The sequence below is a fragment of the Felis catus genome, chromosome C2 (assembly GCF_018350175.1).
Source record: "Felis catus isolate Fca126 chromosome C2, F.catus_Fca126_mat1.0, whole genome shotgun sequence".
Lineage (NCBI taxonomy): Eukaryota > Metazoa > Chordata > Mammalia > Carnivora > Felidae > Felis > Felis catus.
This window is the reverse complement of record NC_058376.1, coordinates 119575697-119602380: the sequence shown is the minus strand read 5'-3', so window position 1 is coordinate 119602380 and position 26684 is coordinate 119575697. Positions and strand designations below refer to the sequence as shown.

The following is a 26684-nucleotide window of genomic DNA, read 5'->3' as shown; positions in this document are numbered from 1 at the left end:
TTGTGGCAGTGTAAGTATGTCTTTGTCTGTAGTCCAACCACCACAAAATCCTATACCCCTGAAATTATAATTTGTGGCTATGATTATATCACTGGTTTCAATATAACTTTCACTATATTTAAAATTTGAGAATAAATATAAAATTGGAAAGAAAAAATAATATATGGTATAGCCAAAGCTCTAAACACAAAATTCAGGGTTAGGATCAACTCAAAATATTTTTTCTTTTTCTTTTTCTTTAAGTTTATTTATTTTGAGAGAGAGAGAGAGACAGAGAGAGAGAGAGAGAGAGAGAGAAAGTACAAGTGGGGAAGGGGCAGAGAGAAGGAGAGAGAGGGAATCCCAGGCAGACTCCATACTCAGCGCAGAACCTGATGTGGGTTTTGAACTCCCAAACAGTGAGATAATGACCAGAGCCAAAAATCAAGAGTCAGAATGTTTAACCGATTGAGCCAACATGGCACCCCAACTCAAAATATTTCCTTATATTTTTCATTCCTTTTAGATACTCCCATGACCACCCTACTTTGCCCACTGCTCAAAACACAAAGTCTGTTTAGGACATTAATCCCTCCACATACAATTACAAATCCTAATACTTGGAGGCAGGCAAAAGCTGTGTTTACCAGACATTTAAGGAAATATCTTATTATATTTTCTTTTTAAATCTTTTCAAAGATGATAATTTTAAATAACAAATGTTCAAATCAACTAATAGATGCCAAAAATAATTGAATGAAATAGCGGCAGTTTTCCTAGTGACTAAAACCAGATATTTTAATACCTTTTACCAGCATTTCTCAAAATAAAGTCTATGAAGTGTTAATAAATCACATTCAAAAAAGGTTTCATGGTTAAGTAGGCTGGGGAAATATTTTGTGAAGAAACTTAAACAGGTTAGTTACTGTAATACCTCCCAGAGCCTTTAATCTGCTCCTGTGCATTGCCATCCTTTAAGAGCAGGCTATAGTTAGCCTTTGAACACTCCTTTACAGAGACTCATAAGATTAGTGCTCCAAGAAGTGCATTTCAGGAAGTACATTTGTTAATGAACAAATGGTTCATTAACGGAGTTTTAAAGTGATTTTTTTTTCAACAGCAGATTCTTTGCATACACATACCTAGTCAAACCAGTAACATCTCTAATTGTCATTAAGATAACATAAAAAAAAAATTACCACTTGAGTTCTATTTCATCACCTTTCAATTATATCATGGTAGCATAACACCTGACAATTTAGACTAATTAAAAAATATATACAGAATATTAAAGTGGTATCAAAGATGAATAAACATTACACCACTTGTTTTAAAAGACCTAATGGGTATTTGGTGAGGTGATTCAAAAATACCTGGGTCCCCAAATCTTGGTTTGTTACTAGTATCAAGGTTGACCTTATGGATAATGAATTTTCTCTAAGGTAGGAGTTACCAGAATGGCTTTTTAGCCTCACCGTGTTCCCCAGGGTAGCTGTCAGCCCCATCTTCATAAATTCCTTATTTACTTTTTAAGGCATATCTTGAAATCCTCTAATAAAGAGAAGTCCCTCCCTGAGGGTTAGTTTATACTCAGCAGATTGATCAGGTATTTTCTAAGTGAGAATCAGCAGGAAGCTTACCCTGAGAGAACAGAGAAGCAATACACTTTAGTTTGAGAGAGAGGAAAGATTTGTGCCCAGTGTGGATTTCCCTTAGGACCCGGCAGTTCAGGTTGGGAAGGCAGTGAAATATCTATGTCTGAGTGAGTCACTCCAGAGTTATAAGAATTTTTCTCTTTTAGCATATGTCACTCAAAAGTCTGAGGGTGATTCAGTCTGTTAAGGTCAACCTCCTATGAGACAAAGGAGGTCAGAGAAGGGGGAGTAAGAAGGTGGGAAGCAAATGAAGTATAACCATTACATCTCCAAGGGCAACTGGATAGTGATAGATGCTACTATTTAAAAATTTCTTCTCCCTAACTTATGTTGGCAAATTTTTACTTATTATGCAAAATAGAATATATCTGGAATCTTCAGCATGGTTACACACAGGCCAATCAAATGCAGCCCACTACTGCTTGCTTTGTAAATAAAATTTTACTGAAATCCAGCCATGCCTATCAAGTCTAGTAAAGGCAGAGTTGTGTACTTTCAAGAGTGACCACGTGACTGACAAAGCCTAAAATATTTACAACCTGGTTTTTGACAGAAAAGCTTTGTCAACCCCTGATTTAAATAGTCCTTCTTTTCCTTTCCATTCTAATTTTCTAAAATATTTTCAAAGTGACTTAAAGTTTATATTTTTGGAATCAGATTTTCCCTATGAAAAGACTCAGGTTATTTTACATTAAGAGCAAATTATAGCTAAGTCAGTATAATAGCTAAGCTAGCACATGCAGCTGAAAAGTAGGGAAATAAAATGGTTGTTTTGAAAATATCCCTTTTTAAGATCACAAACATCTGGATATTTCCCAAGACATCTGGAACACCAACTGACTGACTTATTTATATTTAGCCACGTGCATTTTGTAAACACTTGAGGTAAAAACTAAACATTAGAAGTAAAAATAATAATTTCATGTAACATCTTTGTTCAAAATACTTCTAATTTTAAATATCAGCTTTATTGCTCATTTAAAATGCACCAAAAAGTACAACAAAGTCTATAATTTTATCAGACATTTTGGAGAATTTAAAGAACACGATACTGCTTTCTTTCATTCTTTATTTGGTTATGCAATCTCTATTCTCATTGTCTGAATGATAAAAAATAGCATCATTATGATTTTTTTAAAAGGCCTCAAAACTTAGAGTAAACAATGTATTTTTCAGTTACTCTATGGTAGAGAATCAGCAAAATAGTAGGAAGCATGTCCCATCTCTGAGCAATTGAATTGAAATAAAACTTGTTTCTTGGTCTCTCAGTGTCCTCTCTCTTAATGTTGGAATGACCTTTGGTTAGAGCTAAGTAGATTGTCATGAAAGGATGTGGGGCATTGGAGCCAGACTAGGGTTCGACTTGTTGACCCAATTACCTTCTAGCCTATTTTGGCCCAAGTTTCTTCTCAATATAATGAGAATGATATTTTTATTGGAAATGCAGTATATATGGTACTTGAAAAAAAAAATAATAAAACAATGGCTCCCATTGATTGACATGCTTACTGTGTGCCAGCCACTAAGCTCAGTGTATCATATACACCTTACATCACTTAATCTTCACAAAAGCCTTAAAGGTAGTCAACTGTTATTAGCTCTAATTCAGAGATGAGTTCACTAAAGTGTTTACTTCCAGTTTACAAATTCTACCCTTAGAAGAGCAGCTACCAATCATCTAGTGCCAACTACATGCCCGAGACTTCACATATATTTTCTCAATTAGTACACAGTGCTAACAGGTAGCTGTTTTCATTATCTCATTTTCAAATGAGGAAATTAAGGTTTAGAGAGGTTAGTTTTGCCATAGCTACATAGCTATTAGGCAGAGCTGGGGTCAGAACACAGGAAGAAAAACTCCCAAGGCCTGTGCCTTTAACCTTAACTATACTACTTCAGCAAATAGCTATTATTGTTGTTGTTGTTGTTGTTATTATTATTATTATTATTACCACCACCATAGGTATCCTGTTTAAAAAAACCCACAGGGGTGTCTGGGTGGCTCAGTCGGTTAGGTGATGAGTTCAGCCCAGGTCATGATCTCACTGTTCGTGAGTTCAAGCCCCGCGTTGGGCTCTGTGCTGACAGCTCAGAGCATGGAGGCTGCTTCCAATTCTGTGTCTCCCTCTGCACTTCCCCTGCTCATGCTCTGTCTCTCTCTGTCTCTCAAAAAATAAATAAATGTTAAAAAAATTTTTTTTAAACCATAAAATCAGTACACTAAAAAAACACATGTATGCATATATATGTATGAAACTTGACAAACAGAGGGAATCAAATAGCTCTATGTATAATTTCTCAAATTGAGAGTATTCACCTTTGTACTGAATTGCAAAATAAATATGAGGATTACTGAAAGTCAAAATAAAGCTAAGTACTTCCCACCTGGATTCACTGCCCCAAGACAGTCTTTCTAAAAACAAAATTTGAAATTTTGTATTTCAAAGTTATGTAATGCCTACATCAGATATCTTAAATAGTGTGCCTTGCTGAAAATTTACAAAACCTACAATTATGTCATCTCAAGCTCTGAAAAACAGGCAGTAATGTTTATGAAAGAGCAGGGTGCCAGATATACCCCATGTCAGAAAAATCTATTTGAGTTATAATGCTCTTGTACCCTCACTGCAGATTGTCAGCCAGAGCAATATGCAGAAAATATATAGCTTGCCTGATGGTACCCTTATTATAATAGTCTCAGAATTATGGGATAGATGAATTAGAATTTATACTTGAATAGACCTTTTTCTCTTCTGAGCTTTTGGTTTTTGTTTTTTTGTTTTTTTGTTTTTTGGTTTTTTTTTTTTTTTTTTTTTTTGTCCATCATTAGATTTAGGGATGGTTGCTTAAATGTCTAGAAAGAAATGGTATATAACCAGAAAAATTGCTGCAAAAGTATGATTTTTGTTACAACATTTGGGCAAGTTTTGAAGAAGAGGTCTTAAAACAATAAAAGACATTGTTCACAGAAAATCAATTTTTTTTTTACCATCTAATTCTCAGCAAGTCACTTCCAGCAAATTCTGCAGGAAGCATAGAATTAGTCCATACTGTGTAACCCCAATGGAGAATGAAAATGTTAGAAATGCGAATAGCTTTTCCTGTTTTGCCTTTTCACCATTCTATTCTTTCCATACTTATAATGAATGGAATTCATTCTAATACCATAATTAATACTTCTTTGGGTCACCCACCCAATGGAGAATTTCTGAACACATGAGTATGCCACCCACTGGTGGAAGGCTATTAATCTGCATTTGCAAAAGGTGAGAACTTTTATGGATCCTTTAAGAAAATGGTAGTATCTTTGAGACTTCTGCTTGAATGACCAATTATTCAACTGATTTGTTTCAATTATGCTGTTTTTCCATCATTAAGGTCAAGTTTTATTCACTATCACCATTTAATCTTAGTTTTAGCTGGTCAGTATTATATAGCTAGGAAGAAATAAAGGTCTATGGCCTGAAGAATACCTGTCTTTCTCACACTTCATAGGAGTAGAAAGAGAATGCAAAATATAGTCCCTGATTCAGAGGTTATGCTGAAAGTGTACTTCACAGGTCCTAAAAACACTTACAATTTTATTTTTTTATTCTAGGTATAAGATTTGATAGTTCAAAAACAGATACTGAAGAATCTAAATTCTAAGCTCATTTGGAAAATCTATAATGCATAAGAACTCACCTCATTTTTATGACTGCTCTATTAATAGCTTAAAAAGACAAAATTAAATTCATTCCTAAGGATAATAGACTGTTTTATGGTACCTTTGTACAGCTGAAGATAGAGGATTAAATTACCACTTCAACAGTGAATTATTTTAAATATTTTAATAACATGCTGAATTTTACAAGAGAACAACCTTAACTGTTCCTTCATTAGTAACAAGTAGAGTTGCCACCTAAAATATAGGATGCCCACTTAAATTTAAATTTCAGGCAAGTAATGAATCCATTTTTTAGTATGTATATATTCCCTGAAATATTTGGGACATACATTGCTTTAAAAAAAGATCCTTCTTCATCTAAATTTCAAGTGTAACTAGGGATCCTATATGTTTATTTGCTAAATCTAGCAACTTTATTGGTAGGCCCAACCCTCTGAATGGTTTTTAAGCAGTGATCAGGAGTTCAGTTGGCTATCAACATCCTTTACATTCACCCATTCATTCACTAACTCACTCATTAATTAATTTAACAAGTATTGGAATACCTCCTTTACTGTTGTCAGTATCAGGAATAGTTTTGCAAAACCCCCTGCCTCACGGATCAGTGGTCCTCAATCTTGGTTGTCCATTATGATCAGCTGGGGAGATTTTTTTAAATTTTTTTTTATTAATGGAGTCCTAGATACAACCCTCAAAGATTCTGAATTACTTGTTCTGGGATCTGGCCTGGTTATCAGACTTTTACAACCTCCCCAGATGATTCGAATATATGACCAAGGTTGAGAACCACTGCTGTAGATGGAGACAAATTATATATTCTTAGCCTTTTTTTTTTTTTTGCAATCCCTGCATCTGCCATAAGGCATGCCTATTAATGGTTGAGTCACTCAGCAGATCAACTCTTCAGAGAAGCAAATTGCAAATAATTTTAACTGAGATTTTTCTAAAGCAATGTAACTATTAAGCTAGCATTATACATTATTAAATTAAACTATTTTGCTTCAATTTTAGAACTATGAATATTTAAATGAATGCATTCATCCATTCATTCAAAAATACCTAAATTTCTGTCCAAGCACTGGGCACTGAACCAGGCACTAGAGATGGAGCCATGAAAAAGGTAAAACTCCTATTCATGCAAGAGGGACAATTAGTGTGAAAGCAAAAATTAAACACTTCCTATGAAGAAAATGAATCAAGGAGTCAAAGGAATTAAGTAGTGGGGAGGGGTGCATTTTAGAGCAATCAGGAAAATTTTCTCAAGGAACACCTGACCAGACACCTGAATGATGTGAGGACAGAAATTATGCAAATATCTCCAGTGAAAGGTAAAAGAAATACCAAGGAGGTCTGAACAAGTTTGGTGTGTTCACAGGAAGAGCTGAAAAGACAGTGTGACTACAGCAGTGGTAGGAGGACAGTGATACAAGATGAGGCCATACAGAAGTATAGGTAGCTCCTTAAACCAATATAAGGACATGGGACCATATTCTGGGCTGCAGAGTAAGAGATATGGTTTAATTTACATTGTTAAAAATATCACCCTGGCTTCCTTATGGAGACTTGCTGGTAGGGTGATGGTGCCATAAAAGAGGCAGATTACTGTAGTAGTTAGGGTGAGAGATGATGGTGACTTGGACTAGGGCAGTAGCAGTAGAGTTTTTAAGAAGTGGTTGGGATATAATTTGAAAGTAAATCCAACAGTTGTTTCAGATAGGTTGGATATAGGGTGTGAAGGAAAGAGGAAATAAGAGTATCTTGGAATTCAGCTTCTACTAAGATGGAGATAAAGGACTGACACAAGAGTTCTGGAAGGACCAGGTTAAGTTTGAGGTGCATAATAATTATCCCAGTGGATAGGGTCATTATGGTAGATATGTATATCTGGATCTCAGAGCTGCAGATATAAATTTAGATTATCATCTATATATAAAGATGTACTTTTTTCCTCTATTAAGTTTAATACATTGGACTGGTTTAAACAAAGTGGGGCGGGCAGTCATTTCCTTTCAAAATGAATTACTTCCTTTGGGAGTTCTACCTATGACCTAAACACTGGCACTGATGAATTATAATCCTTTACTACAGAAAACATACATAAAAGGAAATATTGCCCCTACAACTTTTTAAATGTCCTTAGGATTGATACACGAAATAATTATGAAAATTATTTTGATGATGCATGAGGTCTTTTTAGGCTATGGCTAAAAAGAACTTCTCATGATCAAGAAATAATTTTCAGGGCTCCTGGGGGATCAGTCAGTTAAGTGTCCAACTCTTGATTTTGGCTCAGGTCACAATCTCACAATCATGAAATCGAGCCCTGTGTTCAGCTCCATGCTGAGTGTAGAGCCTGCTTGGGATTCTGTCTGTCTCTCTCTGCCCTCTCCCACTCACTTGTGTGCACAAACTTTCTCTCAAATTAAATAAATAAACATTTAAAAAAAGAAATGATAATTTTCAGCTGTAACTTTTATTCTTAAAATTGTTTTATTATATGTCGGCAAGGATGCAGAGAAAGGGGAACACTTTTGCACTGTTGGTGGGAATGCAAAATGGTATAGCCACCCTGGAAAGTAGTATGGAGGTTCCTCAAAAAATTAAAAATAGAACTACCCTATGATGCAGCAATCATACCTAGGTATTTATCCAAAGGATACAAAAATGGACTCAAAGGGGCACATGAACCCCAATGTTTATAGTAGCACTATCAACAATAGGCAAATTATGGAAAGAGCCCAAATGTCCATCAACTGATGAATGGAAAAAGAAGATGTGGTATATATATATACAATGGAATACTTCTCAGCAATCAAAAAGAATGAAATCTTGCCATTTCCAACAATTTGGATGGAACTAGAGTATATTATGCTAAGTGAAATAAGTCAGAGAAAAGACAAATATCATGTGATTTCACTCATATGTGGAATTTTAGAAACAAAACAGATGGACATAAGGGAAGGGAAGGGAAGGAAGAATAAGATAAAAACAGAGGGAGGCGAACCATAAGAGACTCTTAAATACAGAGAACAAACAGGGTTGCTGGAGGGGTGTTTGGTGGGGGGATGGGTTGAATGGGAGATGAGCATTCCTTAATGTTGGGATGAGCACTGTGGGTTATATGTAAGTGATGAATTGTTAAAGTCCATTCCTGAACCCATTATTACACTATATGTTTACTAATTTGGATTTAGATAAAATTAAAAGATTTTTTAAAATTGTTCTATCATATAATTTAATATTAAAACAATCCAGAAGTATTTTTTAAAGGTAAATGATGAATGAGGGGCACCTGGGTGACTCATTCAGTTCAGTGACCAACTCTTGATTTCAGTTCAGGTCATGACCTCATGGTTCATGAGTTTGAATCCTGATCAGGTTCTGTACAACAAAGCCTGCTTGGGAATCTCTGTCCCACTCTCTCTGCCCCTTTCTCTCTCTCTCTCTCAAAAATAAGAAAATCAATGTAAAAAGAATGAAGGTAAACGATGAATGAAAAGTAGATTTTTAATCTACTGTATTTTTTAGAATGAGGTTAATACAAGTAGCATTAGTTTCAAAAGGTTAAAAGGAGAATTTTAATACATTAAATAATCTCTATTTCAATATTTGCTAGAGTATTCCATTTGTAAAGTTTTTTCAAACCTGAGTTGTACTAGGAAAAAAAAAAGATTTGGAGCTTCATATTGCCACTAAACCAGTTATATGGTTGAACACAAACTGTTTAACTGCCTTGAACCTTAGTTTTCTTATTGGTAAAAAAGCTTTAAATCTACTTCAAAGGTCTTTTGTATAAATAACATAATATATGTAAAAGTATTTCATAAATAAAATTACACACCAATGAGAGGTAAATAAGTCATGGCATAGTGTCCACATACTCTTCTATTGGTAAATATATATCCTGTACTCAAGAATTCAAAGCAAATGGCAATGATGTTAACCTCACTACAATAAACTAGTGAAAAAGTATTTCAACCTCAAGAACATAGAGTCAAAATTCTTGTCTCTTTATTATTTTTTTGACTTGTTTCTCTGGTGATATTTGTTTATTTTTTCTTGAGCTATTAAGGTGATTGGGTTTATCTTTTTCTCTCTGTCTTTGATGAAGATAAATGAGATATGTGACATGGTAAGAATAAGGAGTAACCACTGACAGATGGAAAAAAAAGAGAACTATAAAGCATTCAGATAAAGCGCAAATAAACAGCAACTCAACTCTCCTCTAAAATTTACAGTATACAGTAGTGTCAACAATAGCCAAATTATGGAAGGAGCCCAAATGTCCAACAACTGACAAATGGATAAAGACATGGTATACACACACACACACACACACACACACACACACACACACACACACACAATGGAATTATTACTCGGCAATCAAAAAGAATGAAATCTTGCCATTTGCAACAACATGGATGGAACTAGAGTACATTCTGCTAAGTGAAATAAGTCAGTCAGAGAAACAAATATCATATGATTTCCCTCATATGTGGAATTTTAGAAACAAAATAGATGAGCACAGGGAAGGAAAGTAAAAATAAGACAAAAACAGAGATGGAGGCAGGGGCGCCTCTGTGGCTCAAGTCAATTAAGCATCCGACTTTGGCTTAGGGCATGATCTCCCAGTTTTTGAGTTTGGCCCTGGTAGGGCTCTGTGCTGACAGCTTGGAGCCTGGAGCCTGCTTCAGATTCTGTGTCTCCCTCTCTCTCTGCCCCTTCCACACTCGCGCTCTGTCTCTCTCTCTCCCAAAGATAAACAAACATTTAAAAAAATTAAAAAAAAATACAGAGAGGGAGGCAAACCATAAGAGACTCTTAAATACATAGAACAAACTGAGGGTTGCTGGAGCGATGTTGGGTGGGGGTGGATGGACTAAATGAGTGATTAAGGAGGGCACTTGTTGGGATGAGCCCTGGGTGTTATATGTAAGTGATGAATCACTGAATTCTACTCCTGAAATCTTTACTACACTGTATGTTAACTAACTTGGATTTAAATAAAATTTAAAAATTAAAAAAATTACAGGGTAAGCAATATATAACTATGCACTTATATTAGTAATTATTTACTGCTGAAAGTTTTTTTTCTTCTTTTAGAGAGTGAATTTTAACCAATCAGTAAAACACCATTATCAGTCAGCCTTTGGAGTACAGAAAAGAGTTGTATTAAATAGTAATAGGATTCACTCCCATTTCCCTAGTTCTACCCTTGATTCCTGGACCTGTGAATCTTGGTTATGGGAGAACCAACACTATATACTGGATGCTAATGTAAACATAAATAGCCTCCTGGATGATATGGGAGTGACATCACTCATTGTTACTCTTAGTGTCCACCAACAATATTTTTTTTTTGCTTTCTGTACCCACAACCTTACACTCTGTTGGTCCAGATGTTTGAGTTTCAAAAGGAAGAATGCTTCTAGGAGACACAGGGAGAATACCACGTGAAGACAGAGTAATGCATCTACAAGCCAAAGAATGCCAAAATTTGTTGGCAAACTACCAGAAGCTAGAATGATGTAATAGGGAGTATTGCCCTACAGGCCTCAGAGGAGCATAGGCCTGTAGACACCTGATTTTAGACTTTTAGCCTCCAGAACTTGAGACAATAGATTTTGGCGTCCTTTTTTTAAGCCACCTAAGCTTGAGAAAAGTAATACAACTACTATTTTAATAAATCCTCTGCATTTAACAAGGTCCAGTATTTGTTTAGGGATTTACTATTTTCTAGGAACTATGAGCTAATGGACTGTGTCTCCTGTTTTTCAGAAGCAGTTAAGGAGAAACAAGAAGGATAATTGTCAAGATGTAGCACAATCTTTAAGTGAAAAAAATGTTTATGCTCTTCATAATAAAGCACCTTTTTATTTTCACTTTCGGAGAACAATAGGGTATTTTAGATATGGGAATAACATTGGCAAGCAGACTTGGAGAATATGAGCCAGTTTTATAAGTGTAACAGAGGATGAATTAACATTCATTGATGTACTTTTAAACTTCACCAGAATCAAGGGTCTAAAAGACAAGGGAGGCCATTATGTTGCCCAAACTTCTAAAGTAATATTTGATTTCAGCCAAGGAAGTACAACATTACAGACAGATAGGGGAGGGGAAGCAGGGGGAATTTAAATTATCTCATAAGGAAACATTTAAAGGAGTATAACATCCATCATTTTGTCAACAGTGATTGGGTAAGGCTGAGATTTTAGAAGTTCAACAGGACTTTGAAATCTAAAATGTGTTATTTTACTGCTCAAATACATTCTAATACATTGATACAATTCAACACTTTATCACTAGTTATAATCACCAGATAATCTGCAAAAAATATCTATGTCATAGCCAGAAATTCTTTAGATCTTGAAGAGAAAAACCATAAAATTCCACTTTGTGTGCAAGAAAATCATGGAATTGCAGATGGGTTAAAGGGGAGATTTCAAAAGTGGTTCCAGGAGATAGTAACAAGATATATTTACTGATGAAAGTGGTAACTAAAAGTTGGCAACTAGTTTATAGTTAAAAGATCTGCTGCCAGAAGGACCCCAAATCATAATCTTATGTCAAGAGTTAGTACACAGTACAGAAAAAGAAATTATCTAGACAAAGGGATGTGATAGGAATGAGATCATTCTCATTAAATGGTTGGACTGACCTGAAAATATTAATAGTTGTACAAGGCTTTGATGATTCATAACCTCTACATGAAATAAAGTAGGTTAATGAAAATGGATTTTATTATTGCCTTACCCAGGAATATTTCAACATTACCTCTCACCTGAAGCTTCAGGATGTCTGGTAGTTGGTATTTAAGTAGACATGGGCCCTGGAACGAGGAAATCACCACTGAAGACGTCACCTTCTGGTGTGCAGGGCCATACTCTCTAGAGGAATAAGTATAATCTATCAATTATATATTGATATTTTGAAAAGAGCAACTTAGTTCAGGCCATCTTCTATAGCCCCCTCAGATTTTATGTTAAGTCTTTCGACTTAAGAAAAAGTGATAAGACTGCATGAAACATTTTATTATCAGGCCTGTTAGTGGGTGTATCTTGTCCATCAAGTTACTTTGGCTAGGATCCTGTCACAAGACCATACCCATATTGCAGTCTGGGCTGGGAAAGATAGTGACCCCATGTGGAAGAGGAAATGGAATTGATAAGCATCTAGGAATTAGTGTGAAAAAACTGATACATATAAACATACACATAAGTTGAAAAAACATCTATTTCCCCTTATTCAAAGCAGCATTAGTGACAACAGCCAAGACATAGAAACAAACCTAAGTGTCCATTGATAGATGAATGGATAAAGAAGTTGTGGTGTATATATATAATGGAATATTATTCAGCCATAAAAAAGAGGAAATCGTGCCATCTGCAACAACATAAATGGACCTAAATGCACTATATTAAAAGAGGTAAGTCAGACAAAGACAAATACCGTATTATCTCACTTATATGTGGAATCTAAAAACAAAGAACACCAAATTCATAGAAGAGAACATAATGGTGGATACCAGAGACAGGGGTGAGGAGAGGGGAATTGGAAGAAGGTGGTCAAAAAGGTACAAACTTCTAGTTATCTTATATTTACCTTATATCTTATATTTATCTTTACCATATAAAGTAATAATATGGATGTAATATACAGCATAATGACTATAGTTAACACTGCTGTATGGTATGTAGGAAAGTTGTTAAGAGAGTAGAACCTAGGAGTTCTCATCACAAGGAGACATTGTTTTTTTCTTTTTCTTTTTCTTGTATATATATGAGATGGTGGATGTTAACTACTGTGGCAATAATTTTATAACATGTAAATCAAACCATCATGCTGTACACCTTAAACTTATACAGTGATATATGTCAATTATTTCTTAATACAACTGGGGGGAAAACATGCACAAATATCCCCTATTTTCATTTTGTGGGCACTTGCAGCTATGTCTATACCCAACTATTAATTTTTAACCTTTCTGGATTAGATTGGATCTCATTAATCTACAATTTATACTTGGGTTTTGCACTGTGATTCAATCTAAGAGTTTTCTTTACTAGGTAAGTTTATTCCATATAAATTTATTGATCTGAGAGATATATTTGACTTAGTTCTGTCAAATTATTTTATGTTTTCTTCTTTTACTTTTTAAATGTTTACTACAAGTTTTTGGTTTTTCTTTGGTTTAATTTTAGGCTTCTTTATTTTCTTTATAATAATTTAAGTGGTTTCCTTTCTAAAAGCAATATAATATATCCTCTAATTTTTATAGGTTTGAAATGTCTGTTAGCTTAAACTTGTGCAATAATTGGTTAAGTATCAAATTCTTAGGATGTTCTTACTTTTCCTGAGGAAATGTAAATACTGTTTCATAGCCTTCTAGCACTGATTGTTTCTGGGATGAATTTCTATATAATTTTCTCTTCATTTTTGGAAAAAGGTAAATTGTTGGGTTATTTCTTGACATTGACTTATTTGTGTAAATTCCTTCTAAAATAAGATGTTGTGAAACTGCTAATTCATTTTCTAAAGTGTTATATAATTTTTCAATCCCACCAGCATTGTTTGAGTTTCTGTTGTTTCACATCCTTACCCATACTTGGTATTTCTAATCCTTTTCATCTTGGCCATATTAAGGGTATACAGTCATTTGTTCTTTTGACTTTCAGTTTGCATTTTTCTGATGGGTATTGATAATGAACATTTTTTCAGTATTTATTTACCACTTACATATTATTTACATATGATTTTTATAAAATATAATTACAATATAAATACATTCTATATTACATAAATTATATAATTATATACATATATAATTTAATAGATATATGTACATAATTTTTTTCCCAATCTATGGGTTGCTTTTTCATTTTCTTAATGGGATATTTAAAAGAGAAGTTATCTTGAGAAAAGAACAAAGTAGGAGGCATCACACCCTTCCTGATTTCAAGCTATATTATAAAAGTATGGTAATCAAAATAATATGATACTGGCATTAAAACATATTGACCAATGGAGCAGAATCAAGAACCAGAAACAAACTCATGCTTATATAGCCAACAAATATTTCACAAGAGGGCCAAGAATAGTCAATGGACAAAAGACAGTCTATTCAATAAATGGTGCTGGAAAAATTGTAGATATTCCCATATAAAATAATTAAACTAAACACCTGTTTTATACCTCTCACGAAAATGAACTCAAAATGGATTAAAGACTTAAGTATTAAGGTTGGAAGTCAAATAACTCCTAGAAGAAAACACAGAAACAAAGTTTGAAATGGTCTCGGCATTTTTTTGCATATGACACCTACCTAAAGCACAAGTAACAAAGTCAAGAATAAAGAAGTGAGTCTACATCATACTAACAAGCTCTACACAGAAAACAAAAACAAAAACAACAAAAAAATTGACTAAAGTGAAAATGGGGGAAAATACTTGCAAACTTCAAAATAGGAAAAAAATACTTGTAAACTATATATCTGATAAGGAGCTAATATCCAAAAATATAAAAAAACAATTCATACAACTCAATAGCAGAGCCCCCCAAATAATACAATTTAAAAAATGGGCAAAGGATCTGAATAGACTTTTTCCAAAGAAGCTATACAAATGACCAACAAGTACATGAAAAGGTGTTCAACATCACTAATCATCAGGGAAATGCAAATTAAAACCACAATATCACCTCACATCTGTTAGAATGGCCATAATAAAAGAGATAAGAGATAACAAATGCTCATAAGGATGTGGAGAAAAGGAAACACTTGTGCATGGTTGGTAGGATGGTAAATTGGTACAGCTACTATGGAAAACAGTAAGGAGGTTCCTCCAAAACTTAAAATTAGAACTACCATATATCTGAAGGAAATGAAAACACTATGTGAAAAAGATAATCTGCACCCCTATGCTAATTAATGATAGCATTATTTACAATAGCTAAGACATGGAAACAACCTAAGTCTCCATACATGGAAGAATAGATACAAAAGTTGTGATATATTGCAACTACATGGATGGAACTGGATGCTAAGTGAAGTTAGAGAAAGACAAAAATCATATGACTTCACTCATATGAGGACTTTAAGAGACAAAACAGATGAACATAAGGGAAGGGAAACAAAAATAATATAAAAACAGGGAGGGGGACAAAACAGAAGAGACTCATAAATATGGAGAACAAACTGAGGGTTACTGGAGGGGTTGTGGGAGGGGGGATGGGCTAAATGGGTAAGGGGCACTAAGGAATCTACTCCTGAAATCATTGTTGCATTATATGCGAATTTGGATGTAAATTTAAAAAAAATAAAGAATAAAGTTTTTTTTAAAAAGTTGTAGTATATACATACATACATATAAACACATACACACACACTTATACAATGGAATATTATTCAAAATCAAAAAGAACAAAATCTTGCCATTTGGGAAAACACCAATCGACCTTGAGGACATTATGTTAAGTGAAATAAAGACAAATACTGTATGATCTCACTTATATGTGGAATCTAAAGAAACAAAAAACAAAAAAAATAGGGTGCCTGAGTGATTCAGTCAGTTAAGTGCCTGACTTCGGCTCATGTCATGATCTTGTGGTTCATGAGTTCGAGCCTGCTTCAGATTCTGTGTCTCACTCTCTCTCTGCCCTTCCCCTGCTCACACACACACACACACACACACACACACACACACACACACACCCTCTCTCTCTCTCTCTCAAAAATAAACATTAAAAAAAAATTAGGGGCGCCTGGGTGGCTCAGTCGGTTAAGTGTCCGACTTCAGCTCAGGTCATGATCTCACGGTCCGTGAGTTTGAGCCCCGCGTCGGGCTCTGGGCTGATGGCTCAGAGCCTGGAGCCTGCTTCCGATTCTGTGTCTCCCTCTCTCTCTGCCCCTCCCCGGCTCATGCTCTGTCTCTCTCTATCTCAAAAATAAATACACGTTAAAAAAAAAAAATAAAAAACCAAAACCAAAACAGACAAACAAAAAAACAAAAAAACCCTCCAAAGTCATAAAAAAAAAAAAAAAAAAAAAAAAAAAAAAAAGATCAGATGTGTGGTTACCAGAGGCAGTCGGTGGAGGAGGGTGGAATCTGATGAAGGTGATCAAAAGTTACAAACTTTCAATTATAAGATAAATAGTACTACAGATGCAATGTACATGATGACTATAGTTAACACTGCTGTATGGTATGTTTGGAAGTAGTTAAGAGAATAAATTCTAGGAGTTCTCATCACAAAGAATAAGACATTTTCATTTTTTTTGTATCTATATGAGGTGATAAACATTAAACTCATCGTGGTAATCTCTTCACAAATATGTAAGTCAAACCATGCTGTACACCTTAAATTTATACAATATTGTATGTCAATTATATCTCAATACTTGGGAAAAATAAAACAAAGATACTGTTTTAAAACCTAAAGTGATAACAATAACATTTATTAAATCCACTCCAAAAGGAACTAAGACTGTACCTGTGTCAGAACAAAAACTATATAATACAGATTTACACGTAGGGAATGGATAATAAAACAATCCTGAGAGGGAAGCATGGAAGAAAAGAAGAAAGGCAGTTATCACTACGGGATCTTTCAGCACCTCTATAGCATCAAGCAATGAAAAACAATTCAGTAAGGATAAGCTGGATGAGCACTGTAAACCAACAACAGCTGATAATTAAGAAGAAACTGAAAAGGAGAAAAGGAGTAGGAAAGTCAGAATCATTAAAGGATTTTTACAAAAGAATATGAGATTTTACGTTAGTCCTAAGACATATAGCTGTTTTTCGCATCCTACCTTGGGATGAAGTGTGGCCTTACCTTGACAGATAAATTTAAAGACTGAAGAGATTTCCTGGCATTGAGCATCACTTCAGGATGTCAACAGAATCAGGATGATCTCCGCATCGATGCCTGAAATTTATGTATTCAAACAATTATATCTCAAATCCCACATGTTCACTCAATAATCTTAACTTTTTTTTTTTTAATTTTAGAGAGCAAGCACGAGTAAGGGAGAGGGGCAGAGGGAGAGAGAGAATCACAAACAGGTTTCATGCTCAGCACATGGCCTGACGCGAGGTTTGATCTCAGAACCATGGGATCATGACCAGAGCCGAAATCAAGAATCAGATGCTCAACTGACTGAGCCACCCAGGCTCCCCTCTCTCAATAACTTTATAACCAGTGCCCCAGTCACTTTATTTCCTTATTTTATTAAATAACTTATTAAACTATAAAATTTACAAAAAACATTTTAAAAATTAAAGAGTTTTTAATTTTGATAAGTAAATTTAACATTTTTTGCATTTATGATGGGAGCTTTTGGCATGTTATCTCAAAAATCTTTCTCTATCCCAGTTCTGTAATAATTTTGCCTTGGTTTTCTTCTAGAAGTGTCACAAAGTTTTTGCCTTTATGTTCAGATCTCTGATCCATTTCAAGTTAAATATCTGTATTTTTTTTGAAAGTTAAATCAATTTTACATTTCTAGAATAAGTACTACTTGGTAATGATATATTATTTTTATGTTTTGCTGGATTAGATTTATAATATTTTGATAAAAATTTTTTCATCTATGTTCATGAGGGATATTGATCTGTAGTTTTGTTTCCTTGCAATGTCTCTGTCTGGTTTTAGGGTATTAGGACAATGCTGGACTTCTAAAATGAGTCGGAAGTATTTCATTCCCACTGTTTCCTCAAATCTATGTAACATTAATGTCATTTTTCTTTTAATATTTTCTTAAATTTACTAGTCCTTCCACGTGGGAGTGATGTTTTTCTTTGTTTTAGAGGTGGGGAGTTTTTAAATAATAAATTTCATTTTTTTTAATAGGAGAATTTTTCATATATTTATTTTTTCCCTGTGTCAATTTTGTTCAACTGATCTCTTAGACATTTTCAATTTTATCAATTTAAGTAATCAATTTTCCCATGAAATATGTCCGTTTATTCTTTTAATGTATATAAGCTCTATAGAGTTTTCTCCTTTTACATTCCTATCTTTGGCAATTTTTGTCTTCATTTTTTTCTGATCAGCCTAGCAAGGGGTTTATCAATTTTACTGATCTTTGTTCAACTGATTTTTTTTAACTTATTATTTTGATTCATTATTCTATTCCTTATTTCATTCCTTCTACTTATGTTGGACTTAATTTTTTTTTACCTTTTCAAATAGAAGCTTAGGGGTGCCTTGGTGGCTTGGTCGGTTAAGCGTCCGACTTAGGCTCAGGTCATGATCTCACGGTCCCTGAGTTTGAGCCCCGCGTCGGGCTCTGTGCTGACAGCTCAGAGCCTGGAGCCTGTTTCAGGTTCTGTGTCTCCCTCTCTCTCTGCTCCTCCCCTGTTCATGCTCTGTCTCTCTCTGTCTCAAAAATAAATAAACGTTAAAAAAAATTTTTAAATAAAAAAAATAAAAAAATAAATAGAAGCTTAGATCATTGATTTTTTAAATTATTTTTAAAAAATATCAATAATAATAGATATTAATATCATTTAAAAAATATTTGCACTTAAAAGCTACAAATTTCCATGTAGGCATCACTTTAGCTGCCCCTACAAATTTTATTTATTTATTTATTTATTATTTTTTTTTTAATTTTTTTTTCAACGTTTATTTATTTTTGGGACAGAGAGAGACAGAGCATGAACGGGGGAGGGGCAGAGAGAGAGGGAGACACAGAATCGGAAACAGGCTCCAGGCTCTGAGCCATCAGCCCAGAGCCTGACGCGGGGCTCGAACTCCCAGACCGCGAGATCGTGACCTGGCTGAAGTTGGACGCTTAACCGACTGCGCCACCCAGGCACCCCTGCCCCTACAAATTTTAATGTGTTACTCTCACTTTAATTCAAAAATAATTTCATTTCATTTCATTTCATTCCAATATTTGTTTTCTAATTCACTATGTTATTTATTCATTGAATCTGGGTTATTTAAAACTGTGTAGTTTAGTTTTCAAATATTTAGGTATTTATTTACAGATAAATTTTATTTTTTTTAAAATTTTATTTCATTATGGTCAGAGAATAATGCTATATGATTTTGGTTATTTTACGTTTATTAGAATTTTTTGTGGCTCAACGTAAAATCTATTTGATGAATATTTCCCATGCACTCAAAACAAGTATGTATTTTTTGTTAAATGTAGTTTTCTATATTTCAATTTAGGTCAAACATGATGATATTGTTGTTCATGTCTTCTATAAACTTAATGATTTTCTGTAAATTTCCTTTATCAGTTACTGAATTGTGTTGAAATCTTCAACCACAATTACAGATTAATTTAATTTTCCTTTCAGTTCTCTTAGTTTTGGTTTCACACATTTTGAAGCTCAGTTATTAGGTGAATACAGGTTTAGGATTTTTATGCCCTCTCAATGAATTGATCCTTTAATTATTATAAGATGACATTCTTTACTTTGGTAATATCATTTCACTTTAAATTTATTTTGTCTGATATTAATACAACCACTTTAGCTTTTTTACAACTAAAGACCTACCATTGCCTTTATATTCAAAGTGATTATATGCACACCATCAAGTTTGCTTTGTTTTTTCATCTAGCCTGAAAATCTGTCTTTAATTGGATTATTAGAACAGTTGTGTAGAACCAAATTTCTATCTGGCATTATTTTTATTCAGTCTAAAATAACTTCCTTAATCATTTCTGATAGTGCTGGATTGTGATACATTTTCTTAGCTTTGTCTGAAAATGTCTTTACTTTGCCTTCATTTTTGAAGGATATTTTAACTAGATATACAATCTGATTATAGATTTTTTTTCTTTCTGTCAGTATTTTCAAGATGTTTTTTCCATCACCCTCCAGCTTATATTGTTTCAAATGAAAAGTCAATATTAATTCTTATCTTATTAATTGCACTACAAGTAAAATGCTTTTTTTTGTCTTGGGTTCATTTAAAAAATTTTTTGTCAATAATTTTCAACAACTTAAATCTGTTGGTATGATTTTCCTGGTGTTTACTCTGTTGGGAACTAACTAGACTTCAGGCTGTTGGGAATATATGATTTTCTTCAAATTTGAAAAATATTTGACTGCTGTATCATCAAAAAATTTTCCATTCCCCCTTCCTTCTGGGACACTATCTGTACTTATGTTAGATCACTTGATATTGTCCACACTCACAGAGTCAATGTGTTCATTTACTTTTGGCCCTTTTGTTCTTTGTTCTGTAAACAGTTTGTGGTTGTTTGCTACATCTTCAGTTATCTTTTTAAGTTTATTTATTTTGAGAGAGAGAGAGAGAGAGAGAGAGAGAGAGAGAGAGAGAGAGAGAGCAGGTGAGGAGCAGAGAGAGAGAGAGAGAGAGAATCCTAAGCAGGCTCCACACTGTCAGTGCAGAGCCCAATGCAGGGCTCAAATTCATGAACTGTAAGATCATGACCTGAGCTGAGATCAAGAGTCGGACACTTAACAAACTGAGCCACTAAGGTGTCCCAGTTCATTAATCTTTTATTTTAGTGTACAGTCAGCTATTAAGCTCACTGTTGTTTTTGGGTTTTGTTTTTCTTCATTTTGGATACATTTTTTACATCTAAATGTTTCATTTTAGTTCTTTTTTCATATCTTTCATTTGTCTCACTTTCATGTTTCCTCTCTTTCAAAATATTTATAATTAGTATTTTAAAGAATGTGTCTGCTAATTTCATCATCTATTATATTTATTTCTATTAATTAATTGCATTCCTAGTTATTAGTTGCTTTTTCCTGCATGTATAGTAATTTTTTATTGAATACTGAATATGAGTTTTATGTTGCAGAGTCTGGATTTTAGTCTTTCTTTAAAGAATGCTGAGTTTTTTGAACTATTGGGACCTCATGAAGATAAAAAGCTTCTGCATAGCAAAGGAAACAATCAACAAAACTAAAAGGCAACCAACGGAATGGGAAAAGATATTTGCAAATGACAATCAGACAAAGAGCTAGTATCCAAAATCTATAAAGAACTCACCAAACTCCACACCCAAAAAACAAATAATCCAGTGAAGAAATGGGCAGAAAACATGAATAGACACTTCTCTAAAGAAGACATTCAGATGGCCAACAGGCACGTGAAAAGATTCTCAACGTCGCTCTTCATCAGGGAAATACAAATCAAAACCACACTCAGATATCATCTCACGCCAGTCAGAGTGGCCAAAATGAACAAATCAGGAGACTATAGATGCTGGAGAGGATGTGGAGAAACGGGAACCCTCTTGCACTGTTGGTGGGAATGCAAACTGGTGCAGCCATTCTGGAAAACAGTGTGGAGGTTCCTCAAAAAATTAAAAATAGACCTAAGCTATGACCCAGCAATAGCACTGCTAGGAATTTACCCAAGGGATACAGGAGTGCTGATGCATAGGGGCACTTGTACCCCAATGTTTATAGCAGCACTTTCAACAATAGCCAAATTATGGAAAGAGCCTAATGTCCATCAACTGATGAATGGATAAAGAAATTGTGGTTTATATACACAATGGAATATTACTTGGCAATGAGAAAGAATGAAATATGGCCTTTTGTAGCAACATGGATGGAAGTGGAGAGTGTTATGCTAAGTGAAGTAAGTCATACAGAGAAAGACAGATACCATATGTTTTCACTCTTATGTGGATCCTGAGAAACTTAACAGAAGACCATGGGGGAGGGGAAGGAAAAAAAAAGTTAGAGAGGGAGGAAACCAAACCATAAGAGACCCTTAAAAACTGAGAATAAACTGAGGGTTGGTGGGGCATGGGAGAGAGGGGAAAGTGGTGATGGGCATTGAGGAGGGCACCTACTGGGATGAGCACTGGGTGTTGTGTGGAAATCAATTTGACAATAAATTTCACATTAAAAAAAAAAGAATAAACATTAAAAAAATAAAATAAAAATAAAAAATGAAAAAAAAATGCTGAGTTTTGCTGTGGCATTGTTATTTCATCCATTCAAGGTTTTTTAAAAAGCTTTGTTCAGGTGATCACAGAATATTCTTAATATGGCCAAATTTAGCCCTATTACTAAAACAGGACCATTTTGGGATCTCTAGGGAATGCCTTGATTGCTCAACAATGTTTCTCCATTCTGGCTGCTCTAAATTCAAATATTTCCCAGGTGTGTTCATGCTCTCCTTTCCTGCTCTGCAGTCTGTAAACTGCCTCCAGTTAGAAAGTGGAATGATTGAGAGGCACCTAGGTGGTTCAGTTGGTTGGGCAACCGACTTCGGCTCAGGTCATGATCCCACAGTTTGTGAGTTTGAGCCCCGCGTGGGGCTCTGTACTGACAGCTCAGAGCCTGGAGCCTGCATCTGATTCTGTGTCTCCCTCTCTCTCTGCCCCTCCCCCACTCATGCTCTGTCTCTCTCTGTCTCAGAAATAAACATTAAAAAAAAATTAAAAAAAAAAAAGAAAGTGGAAGGATTGAATAACTTATTTCATTTGTTTCCCTTCTCTTTAGGATCACACTCTTCTACTGCCTGTTTTTCAAAATCTGAACACAGTTCTTCCCCACATTTTGTCCAATTTTTTAGTTGTTTATGGTGGAAGCACTAGTGTAGTATTTTTTACTTGTTTTATTTATTGTCTTTTTGTTATAAGATAAAATCACAGAAAAACACACAAAAGAAAATGTAGCTTAGTGAATTACTATAAGGGTAAATACCTGCTTTGTTTTAAATGTTTGTATCCCCCTCCTTCAAAATTCTTAAATTGAAATCCTAATTCCCAAAGGTGATGGTATTAGTAGGTGGAGACTTTGGGTTAGTTCTCTTATAAGAGGTTCCAGAGAACTCCCTGGCCCTTTCTGCCTACTGATAATACAAGAAGTCTGTGACTAAGAAGAGGGCCCTACCCAAGCATGCCAGTGCTATGATCTTAGACTTCCAGCCTTCAGAGCTGTGAGAAATAAATTTATGTTGTTTATAAGCTACCCAGTCTGTGGTATTTTGTTATAGCTACACGAATGGTCTAAGAGAATACCCTTATAACCACCATCCTGGTCAAGAAACAGAAATTGGTTAACCATCCCAGAAGCCTCTCTGTGTGCCCTTTTGCACAGATAGCCCCCTCCCACCCATATACACTATTGCAACTTTTATGACACTCATTTCCTTGTTGTTTTTATGGCTTTTAATGATCCAAGTGGACATCCCTAGACATTATAGTTTAGTCTTACTCATTTTTCTTAACTTGAATTGTCTTTCAAGACTCCTTTTACATACAGGTGTTCCTGGTATCCCTTCTTTTCCTTACTATTTATTTGTTGAAGAAATGAGATGTTTGTCCAGTCTGGTTTCTCATAGTCTGGATTTTTTTTATTACATACTTGTGATGTGATTCAACATGTTCTATTTTATTCTATTTCCTGCAAACTGTCTTCAGGATCTAGAAGTTTGATAAAATTACATTTTTAGCCCCTTGGTAAGACTATAATCTTTCATCTGAAGGTACACATAATTTGTTTTCTCTCAATTTTGATGCAGCAGCCATTTGTGCTCAATGTCTAAATTCCAGTTCATTGGTATTTATAAAGTACCTATGATATGCTAATATTTTTATTGATTAGCTAGAATAAGTTAATAAGAAGACAATTCCTCATTTGATACTTACCAAGTGGTATAGTTCATTTAGGAAAGGAGAAATGAATACTTCCTTCTCTTTTTATTGTTTTTTTTAAGATAATGATTTCTGACTGTATTAGTTTTTTTCAGTTGCTGTAACAACCACAAACTTGGTGCCTTAAAACAACATCTATTTATTCTTTGATAGTTCTAAAGACCATAAGCCTGAAATAAATCTTTTGCAGCTAAAATCAAGGTTTCAGCAGGACCACAATCACTACAAACGTTCTAGGGGAGAATACTTTCCAGAGACCAGTGCTGTATGCCCTTGCATTCCTTTCCTCCCTTTCTCCATCTTCTTCCTCTATTTCTATCACATGACATTCTTTTTTGTCTGTAGTCAAATCTCCCACTGCCTCCCTTATAATAGTACTTGTTATTATATTTAAAAGTCAGAGGGTGAGAGAGAGAGAGAGTCCCTATCTCAATATCTGTAACTTAATCACATCTATGAAGATCCTTTTTCCACATATAGTAAAATTTCTAACAACTGAGCAACTTTAGAGGCCTGTCACAGTGACCAATGAAGTCTTCAAAAACTACTGTTTAATATTGTTATGAAATCACAAACTTTAACGTATTTGATTAGTTTAAATCCATTGTGATCTTTATATAATCTATGGCCAATGAGGGCCTCAATTTGACTTCTGAATTCTTTTGATTATTTCTCTGATATGCAGTATTTCAAGATGTTCTAGTACATTTTTTTTGCATAAACCTGGAGTCAGTCATTTCTTGAAGCAGCCATGGTTTCCTTAAAAAAGGCAGTGGGGGGCAGGGGGAAATGTCAAAATGATAATCTGGAAACCAGGACCACTATTTGCTTCTGGTCGGTAATTTGTTTTTTCTAGGATTTTACAAATTCAGGGTTTTTATACAGCCTTTTCAGTTTTTTAACTCTTTTCTTCCATACTGATAATCTGCTTCTCAATGTCACACAAATAGATTTAGAATATATAATTAGTCATTTGCTTTGTCCCATTTATGCCTTGTCGCATTTAAATATTTTAAATGTGTTATTCTATTTTTTGGCATAAAGCATTGATGTTAAAAAAAATCCCGTGATAATATCACTTTGATGCCTTTATTAAACATGTGCTCTTTTCCCTAGATTCCCAGAGGATTTTTTTGTTTCTTTAAAGTCCAGTCATTTTATTAGAATATGTCTTGGTCTTGATTTTTTGGGGTTGATATTATCAGGTAATAGAGTGCTCTATTAACATATACTTTATAATAATACTTTCAGCAAGTTTTTAGTATTCTGTTTTTTTTAAGGAACTGTTATTTCATATGTTGAATTTTCTTTTTGTATCTTCAGTATTTGTCATTTTCTCTCATATCCCCTTTATCTCTTCATTTTGTTTGATTTTTGTTTTAATTCTCTTTTAATCTACTATTTCTAACAAGAGATTACTTGAGTTTGGGGTGTATATTTTCTCTAGTTTATTTATCAGATCTGGTATAGTTTTCAATTATTTTTTGAGCTGTATCAACTAATTTCTGAGTTTTCCTAGTTCTGATTGTTTTTTCATATCTTGTATCTTTTCCTAATTTTTTATCTCATTTTGAAGTGGTATGTTTCAATTTGCATATATGTTGAATATATCTTTCTAGCATGTTTTCTTTGCCTATAGGTTTATTCTATTATTGTCATGTTTTCTTATAGTTATTTGTCTGGTATTTTATTTCAATAGTTTTCTAATGTTCATTTCTATGTTGATTTAGTTTTCATAACTTCTTAGAAGATTTAGTTCTGATAGCTTCTCTGCTTAGATTCTTTTTATATTATTTTCATATATTAGTAAAACTACAATGGCTTGCTTGGGGCAGATTCTAGCTGCTTCCTTTCCCTTTATCTGGACCACCTTTTTCCTTCATTTCAGTTGTTCCTAATCTAAACAATTTTGTTTCATCCAGCAGTTTCTGTTCAGTATGAAGCCTTGTACATGGAGGAAGCCCTAGTGGGTCAGTTATGAAAACTTATAGGAACTAGCCAACTTACTGGTTATTGGAAAATGTTAAACCTCTTCCAGTTTTAGCTACTATTCTCCAATTGAATTGCTATGATTTCCAGTGAATAACTTTTGCTTTATGTGGGGTTCTTCAGTTCTCAGGTCATTCAGATACTCCATTACCTCTCTCTGCTTTTCCCTGAATAGACACTGACAAGATACAATGGCTTCCCCCTACCTTCTTGTATTCTGAAGCTGCCAGAGTAAAACTTTATTAGGGTGATGCTAATAGAAATAAGATACAAATGGTAACAAAAAGAACAATTTCTTTCTTCTTTGTCTTGTGACAACCCTTTATTGCCCCCTATTGCCAGAACTTAACAGGGAGTAAACTGACCAATCAGAAATTCAATTTTCAGAGTTCTAATTCCAGAATTACAAAGCAAAATATAGAACAGTAAATTTGAAGCTGAGAGATAATACCTTAAAAACTGGCTTCTGTTATATGCTCTTTGTAAACCGTGCCTTTTGTCATTGTATAGTCTTTATTTTATTTAGAACTTTTAATCTTAATACATTTTATCTGATTTTGTATATGCAATTGCTTTTCTTTTACGCCATTGTTTTATTTTCAACATTTCTTCACTGCTCTGTTTAAACACTTTTTTTAAAAGAATATATTGATAGGTTTCGGTTTTGTTTTTTTTCAACCCAATCTGAGAAGCTGTTTTATACACTGGAGAAGTTAATCATTCATGTTTTCTTCCTTTCATCCTACTTTGTTTGCATTTAAAAAAATATTTCCTTATT

The 26684-nt window shown here is 34.2% G+C and overlaps 1 protein-coding gene across 11 annotated transcripts in view; it reads right to left on the bottom strand.

Moving 5' to 3' along the window:
• Positions 1 to 26684, bottom strand: part of SLC9A9 (solute carrier family 9 member A9) — a 693980-nt gene that overhangs the window by 654619 nt on the left and 12677 nt on the right. For 4 of the 11 annotated variants that reach the window (XM_023260486.2, XM_023260485.2, XM_019810605.3 and 1 more), the window contains one exon: positions 17140 to 17232. In XM_023260486.2, coding sequence (XP_023116254.1) covers positions 17140 to 17187 — 48 coding nt within the window. In that variant the 5' untranslated portion in view covers positions 17188 to 17232. Of the gene's footprint in view, positions 1 to 12081; positions 12195 to 17139; positions 17233 to 26684 lie in introns of those variants that run through there. The other 7 variants (XM_045037481.1, XM_045037479.1, XM_023260487.2 and 4 more) reach the window with 3 other exon arrangements.